The sequence below is a fragment of the Scylla paramamosain genome, chromosome 4, assembly GCF_035594125.1.
Source record: "Scylla paramamosain isolate STU-SP2022 chromosome 4, ASM3559412v1, whole genome shotgun sequence".
Lineage (NCBI taxonomy): Eukaryota > Metazoa > Arthropoda > Malacostraca > Decapoda > Portunidae > Scylla > Scylla paramamosain.
Genome location: NC_087154.1, coordinates 38,892,027 through 38,899,526, shown reverse-complemented (window position 1 = coordinate 38,899,526; position 7,500 = coordinate 38,892,027). Strand labels below are relative to the sequence as shown.

General features: G+C 35.4%; 1 protein-coding gene across 15 annotated transcripts in view; it reads left to right on the top strand.

Annotated features, from left to right (window-relative positions):
• Window positions 1-7,500, top strand: part of LOC135100083 (uncharacterized) — a 53,442-nt gene that overhangs the window by 22,673 nt on the left and 23,269 nt on the right. For 5 of the 15 annotated variants that reach the window (XR_010268529.1, XR_010268531.1, XR_010268530.1 and 2 more), the window contains exons 1-4: window positions 5,738-6,028; window positions 6,390-6,506; window positions 6,756-7,008; window positions 7,436-7,500. The exon at window positions 7,436-7,500 is cut by the window's right edge and continues 43 nt beyond it. Coding sequence is in view for 4 of the 15 variants with exons in the window: in XM_064003001.1 (XP_063859071.1) it covers window positions 6,021-6,028; window positions 6,390-6,506; window positions 6,756-7,008; window positions 7,436-7,500 (443 nt within the window). In the remaining 11 variants the exon portion in view is untranslated. Of the gene's footprint in view, window positions 1-5,701; window positions 6,029-6,389; window positions 6,507-6,755; window positions 7,009-7,435 lie in introns of those variants that run through there. The other 10 variants (XR_010268527.1, XR_010268526.1, XM_064003001.1 and 7 more) reach the window with 9 other exon arrangements.

Below are 7,500 nucleotides of genomic sequence, written 5' to 3'. Positions count from 1 at the left end.
ATGACCAACTCTTCTAATTTTCCCTGTTATTTGCAGATACCTTGGAAGGAAGGTGATGGTGAGGAACAGTGAAGAAAGATGACGGAGCAGAAACAGGCCCACACCATCCTGGAATGTGCTGCAAATAATCTTGGTTACCGGCAAAGTAAAGAGATAGAGATAGATAGATACAAAGAAAGATAATTATTAGTAAGAGTGAGATTAAGATAGATAGATAATTATTATTAAGAGTGTTAGTTAGATAGATATATACAGAGATAGATAATTATTAGTAAGAGTGAGATTAAGAGTGAGATTAAGATAGATAATTATTATTAAGAGTGCTAGATTATTATATTCTTATTATATTATTTTATTTGTGTGTGTGGTGTGTGTGTGTGTGTGTTCTCTTTTCAGAAGTGTGTTTGGAATGCAAGAAATATACAAGACCACAGAAGATTCTATAGTGGTGGTGGTGGTAGTAGTAGTAGTAATAGTAGTAGTAGTAGTAGTAGTAGTAGTACTTTATCAATATACAGGGCATTATAGAAACAATGAATGTAGTTAGGGTGGTGGTGGTGGTGGTAGGTGGTGGTAATTTTCTACTACTGGCTCTAACAAATATACTAACATAATAACAAATATACTAACATAAATATTTATTATTTTTCTTTTACAGCTTATTTGATTTATTTAATTATTTTATTGGTGGGAGGGAAAATAATTTTTTTTTGCAAATTTATTGATAAATTACATGTTTTATTTATATATTAAGTTTATTGATGTTATATTTCGCGGTTTTGTTAATTTTATTTATTTTTTTTTTTGGGTGGCTTAATACTGCTTTGTTTTGCTTGGTAAGGGTTCTCACAGGTGTCCGCAAGAGAGAAGAGGAACATTTCACCCTCAGTCAAGAATGAAGACTTCTACATATATTTTTTTTTTGGTGTTTGGCTTAATACTGCTTTGTTTTGTTTGGTAATGGTTCCCACAGGTGTCCACAAGAGAGAAGAGGAACATTTCACCCTCAGCCAAGAGTGAAGACTTCTGCTTCAGTCATCTAGGTCTCTTTAATGTAAATGTATCTATGAAGAAACAGCAGACAATGAAATAAATGTGTTGTTTGTGTTTTAACTGTTGTTGTTGTAATGCTTCCTCTGACGCGGGAGGTTCGCCCTCTGGCAGTTATTGTTGCCAGGGTTTTTTTTTTGGTGTGAATTGTTGCCTTGATGGTCATTTTGTTTGCATGGTGGTGTTGTCGGTGAGGCCATCTGGTCAGGATAGGCAAGGTTGTCTTCTGTTACTCAGACTGATGGCAGCCTTTTCTTTATAGGCAATGGACGCATAGCCATGTTTTCTCAACGGGTCCTTTTCTTCCAGGCTGCCATGGGAGGACGGCTGTGGTCTGCTGTCTGTTTCCACTTGCTGCGGCAACGCGGGAGCCACAGGTATAAGGTACACCGGTCGAGTTGACCACTCGACCGGTCAGGTTTAGGTTAGGTGTGATATATATATTTTTTTTTTATATATATATATATGTCTTAGCTACATGCTTGTTAGGATGTATAATGCACCTTCGGGTGCACTTTTTTCCCTTTTCTCTCCCAGAAAGAAGATGTTCCGGGTTCCTGGTTGCAGAAGAAGAAGATGTCGCCGACGGTATGCCAGTCGGACTAGCCATCCGACTGGCAGGTATGATTTTTTTTTTTGGTAGGATCGCGTAATGTATATGTATATATTTCCGGATATATGCATATATATAGTGATCCATATATTTTTTTTGATGCATATATTTTGATATACGTCCTTAAGACGTATATCTGATGTGTGTATCAATTATTTATTTATGTCTTAGCTACCTTAACCCGTTAGGCTTGTGGCGCCGCTGTGCGCACCTTTCTTCTCTCTCTCAGCTAGTGTGTGGCAGGCGCGAGGGGAGATGGAGAGGGAAGGCGCGATGGCAGCGAAGGCGCGATTGCAGTAGTAGCAGCAACAGGTAAGCCGGTCGGCCTGGTCAGCCGATCGGCTTGGTTTAGGATAGGATTATTGATATATATATATTTATTTCATTTCATGTATGTCTTAGCTACATTTATGTCAGGATGTATAATGCACCTAGAGTGCGCCCTTTTTTCTCCTTTTCTCTCCCAGAAAGAAGATGTTCCAGCGGCAGCGGGCCGGTCGGGTTGGCAACCCTGCCGGCGGGGGGTTAGATAATTATTAATAAATGTATGTGTATGTATATATATGTATTATTTATAATACTTATATATGTATACATTTTTGCTTTAGCTGGGATTATATAACTTGTGTATATATATATATCATGTTTATATATATATAGACTTTGCATTAGATGATTAAATAATTTGTGTATATTATATACCTATATATATGTATATTTTTTCAATATACATAATATATGTTAAATATACATTGTCTAGGATTGATATATTTAGCTTTTATAAATATATCAGAGTATATATATACCTATATATATGTATATTTTTTTAATATATGTAATATATATGTTATATATACATTTTCTAGGATTGATTGATTGATATATTTAGCTTTTTATAAATATATCAGTATATATATACCTATATATATGTATATTTTTTTAATATATGTAATATATATGTTATATATACAGTCTAGGATTGATATTATATATTTAGCTTTTGCAGCTGTTGTGATGTGCAGGTGTATGCCTGGAGTGTACATCTGCATGTTGTGACAGTTTTTAACTCAGGATTTAGCTATGTATTGTCAGCTCTTGCAGCTTTCTAGGATGCACAGGTGTATGCCATGTGTGTACATCTGTAAGTCCTAGCGATCTGTATTCTGACTTAGGATTTTTATATATTTAGCTATTTTACCTGCTAGGCCATGCATGTCTAATGCACCTTGTGTGCCCAGTTCCTTCCCCTTTCTTTAGTTCTGGCGGGGGACCTGGGTGGACAGCGGCAGGCCCGGTCGTTCCCTCGTGGGGCCGTGGTGGGAGTGACCGTCAGGAAGCTTCCATTACGGTAATTATTTTCTCTTTTTGTACTAAATTTAGTTATATTTACGTTAACTTGATATTCATGTTTATTCATTCGTTGCTGTGGTCAGTGTTTGTGGCGTGTGGTTTTGTCTGTTTTTACCAGTATTTCACACTTTTTTCTCCGCATCAATACCCATTCTAGTTTTATTATCTGGGGTCTTTCAAAGTTTTTATTTTTTATTTGTATGTATTTGTTTGGTTTTATGAATGTTTTATTTTTTGGTATCAGCTGTGTATTTTTAGTATTACAAATGTACTTTTGGTGTCATTATTGTACTTTTGGTGTCCTATGTTTTTTTTTTTTTTTTTTGGTGGCTTGCTTTTACAAGTATATGTATTTTATCATTTTTTAAATATTTCTTTTGGTTTTGTGAATATTTTCTTGGTTCTGTGAATATTTTTGTTGTTTTATAATTTTACAAGTATTTTAGGGATTTACAAATATTTTGGTTTTATTTATTTATTTTTTTTGGTTTTATGAATTTTTTAGTTTTATGATTTTTATTATTATTATTATTATTATTATTATTATTATTACTATTATTATTATTATTTATTATTATTATTATTACGATTATTTAAATTTTACAATTTTACATTTTTTTTTTGGATTCACGTATATTTTTTTTATCTTTACGGATATTTTTTTGGGTTTATGAATATTTTTTGGTTACGATTATTTGTTTTAGTTTTATGATTTTACAATTTTTTTGGATTCACGAATATTTTTTCTTATCTTTACGGATATTTTTTTGGTTTTATGAATATTTTTTTGGGTTTTATGGTTATTTATTTTAGTTTTACGATTTTACGATTTTTTTTACTTCCACGGATTTTTTTGGGGTTTTATGTATATTTTTTATTTTACGTATTTTTTTGGTTTACGTATTTTTTTTTTTGGTTTTACGTATTTTGCTTTTACAGATTTTTTCTTTTACGGATTTTTTTGGTTTAGGATTTACGGATATTTTTTTTTGGTTTGCGGATGTGCGTATTTTTTTCCATTTGCGTATATACAATTTCTTGGGTTTACGTACATATAATGTTTTGGGTTTACGTAATTGTTTTTGCGTTTTGGTTTTTTGTTTGAAATGGTTCTTTTAAGGAATTGACTTATTAAATTTTTTGGTTGCTTTTTATTTATTCTTATGTGTTTTTCTCTTGTTTTTTATTTAGTCTTCACTCTTATATGTTTTGGTTTATTTTTCACTATTTTTTGGTTTAATTATTACTGAAGAGGGTATGAATTTTGGATATTGGTTCCCCTTTTTGGGGTTTTACGTATATTTTTTATTTTACGTATTTTTTTGGTTTACGTATTTTTTTTTTGGTTTTACGTATTTTGCTTTTACGGATTTTTTTTCTTTTACGGATTTTTTTGGTTTAGGATTTACGGATATTTTTTTTTGGTTTGCGGAGGTGCGTATTTTTTTCCATTTGCGTATATACAATTTCTTGGGTTTACGTACATATAATGTTTTGGGTTTACGTAATTGTTTTTGCGTTTTGGTTTACATATATTTGAGTTTTTTGTTTGAAATGGTTCTTTTAAGGAATTGACTTTTATTACATTTTTTGGCTGCTTTTTATTTATTCTTATGTGTTTTTCTCTTGTTTTTTATTTAGTCTTTACTCTTATATGTTTTGGTTTATTTCTCACTATTTTTTGGTTTAATTATTACTGAAGAGGGTATGAATTTTGGATATATTCGTTCCCTTATGCACTGGTTTAGTACATTTCTGCACAACCTCTCAACCTGGCGACAATGAGTGAGGGTGGCGCCTCATGACACCCTCGCCTGTGAGCGAATAATACCTTGCTTGAAAAAAAGGGGGGACCAGGAGCCACAGAGAGAGAGAGAGAGAGAGAGAGAGAGAGAGAGAGAGAGACTATGCGTGAAGGACTGTGTAATATATATTTTATTTATTTATTTTTCACTTTAGGTTAGTGAGTGTGTCTGTTCATCCAATCTGTGCAACTTGACCATCCATCCAGTCAGTCTGTCAGTCACACATCCAGTCTGCTCACTGTCACCCATCCCATCACCCACTCACCCAGTCACTCACACATCCCATCACCCACACACCCATCTCATCACAGGGTAGGGAAATTCATAGGTAAATGGCACAGACCGTTAAGAATCTAATTTAAATCACAGAAAGATACTCTGGCAGTTGTCTGGAGGCTGGCTAAGGATGAGCTAACAGATATTAACTCACTGAAGAGGAGAGGGAAGAGTTAACTAACTGAGGATGTAGAGGCAATAGATGAGGGTAAGAACAATAGCAGGAGATATTGTAGTGGAGAGTTTTGGACAAGAAAGTGAGGAAGTGGTACCTGAACATGAGGGAGGGCTGGAAAACAGTGAAGGAGAAAGAAGCCCTATGGAGTGTGATGCAGAATAATATTAATAGCCTCATCTTGGGATTAAGCCAAATGTTTATCCTGATGAGTCTGGATATAATTCACCTTACAGAAATAAAATTGTGATGAGTTACAAGTAGAGAACATTGAACAAAATAGATACAACTTATGAAAAAGATCAAATAAGAAAGGAGTGATGTTTTTAGTTAAGGAAAGCTTCAAAGTGGCTGGATACAATGTGATGATGGACTAGCAGATGCATTAATAATTAGAGTTCCAAAATATACCAGGCAAAAAGACGATTCAAAGTAACTGACATACCAAGCAATTAATTAGGGAAATCAGTCTTTGTTGACTCTTCCAAAGCCTTTCAGTTTGTCGACCTCAGTATACTGTTAGGAAAAAGAGCGATATTAAGACATGAGGTATAAGCACTCCTGATTCAAAGGCTATTTGACTGATAGTGTGTGTGTGTGTCCTAAATTTGTTTTCTTATCGTATGACATAATTATAGTTTTAGATCCTCATCAGTCACTGCTACATCTTGCAACCAGTATTTGGAGAACACAGTGAGAATAATTGAGGGTGGTTGCATCACCCTCAATCACGATCTACAAAACTCAAACGATGACCAAGTAAGTGCTCAAGTAATGTTCAGTGTGTATGTGTGTGTGCAGGAGTGGTCTTGCGATCATGTGCATTGTGTGTTTTTCATTATTATTATTACTATTATTATTATTACTATTATTATTATTATTATTATTATTATTATTACTATTATTGTTATTATTATTATTATTAGTAGTAGTAGTAGTAATAGTAATATTGTATCACGGTATTTTATAATAGAGCCTCAACTTATACTAGTCTTGCCTGAAAATCTCTCGTTTTCTATCATTCTCCCATCCTGCAGGCCTGAGCCCAGACAGAGACCCAGAGAAATGTAAACAAACGCAGAGTCAGACTTGATATACGGGTGAATTTGTTGCTTTTTAGAGGGGCAATGGATCTGTACATGAGTGAGGTGGCGAGGGGCGTGGCCAGGGGGCGGCTAGCAGCGTGTGCCACCAGGGAAATGTGTATGAACATAAAAAAAGGCGCCTGTCAAGAAAGGTGAGGCCGGCTGCAGCTTTTTATTTTTATTTATTTGTTTCCATCAGGTTAGGTTTATATTAATTCAGTTAGGTTAGGTTAAGTTAGGTTAAGTCTCTCTCTCTCTCTCTCTCTCTCTCTCTCTCTCTCTCTCTCTCTCTCTCTCTCTCTCTCTCTCTCTCTCTCTCTCTCTCTCTCTCTCTCTCTCTCTCTCTCTCTCTCTCTCTCTCTCTCTCTCTTGCTTGCTTACTTACTTTCATGTCTACACAGGTTCGTTTGGTGCAAGGAGTTGGCACAGGAGGCGTCTGAGGCTGTGCAGAGCGGCCGTCTGAACCTGGTGCCACAGCTGCACAGGAGGGCATGGCATAGCTGGCTGGACAACATCACAGACTGGTGTGTCTCCCAGCAACTCTGGTGGGGCCACAGAATGCCAGTGTACCACATCACTGCAGCAGACGGCCGGGAGGTGTGGGTGGCAGCTGCTCGGAGGAAGATGCAAGGCGGAAGGCTGTGCAGAAGGAAGGTACGTGTGTTTACCTAGTGTTAGTTTGGATGGTCTGATATATGGCAGAAATGTTTACTTTTTATTGTTTTTCCTTCAGTTGATATGCATTCTTTGTGGTCCTGTTCTCTGTTATTGATCTTGTTTTTGTTCCTTTGTCTTATGTGTTATCAGAAACTCAGGTAACTAATTGTAGGTGTGTAATTAGTCCATATTTTCATTGATATATAACTAAAATATCTGTTAATACTGTAAACTCTAGCATTACTAATTGTTTGATAAAAAGATGGAGATTTCAGAAGGCTAGTAATGTTTATAGATGCTGATAGATTGAAAGAACTGACTACCTGTGTGTTACCTCTCCTTCCTCTTACGTAGTTTGATATTAATTGTTACCAGTATTGCCTGTGTTAAATCACCTATGTTATATCAACCCCTCCCTCCCCAGACTGTGCTGCTGCATGGCCTCCTGTGTGATGGTGGCGGCCACAAGACATCCAAGTCCTGGGGCAA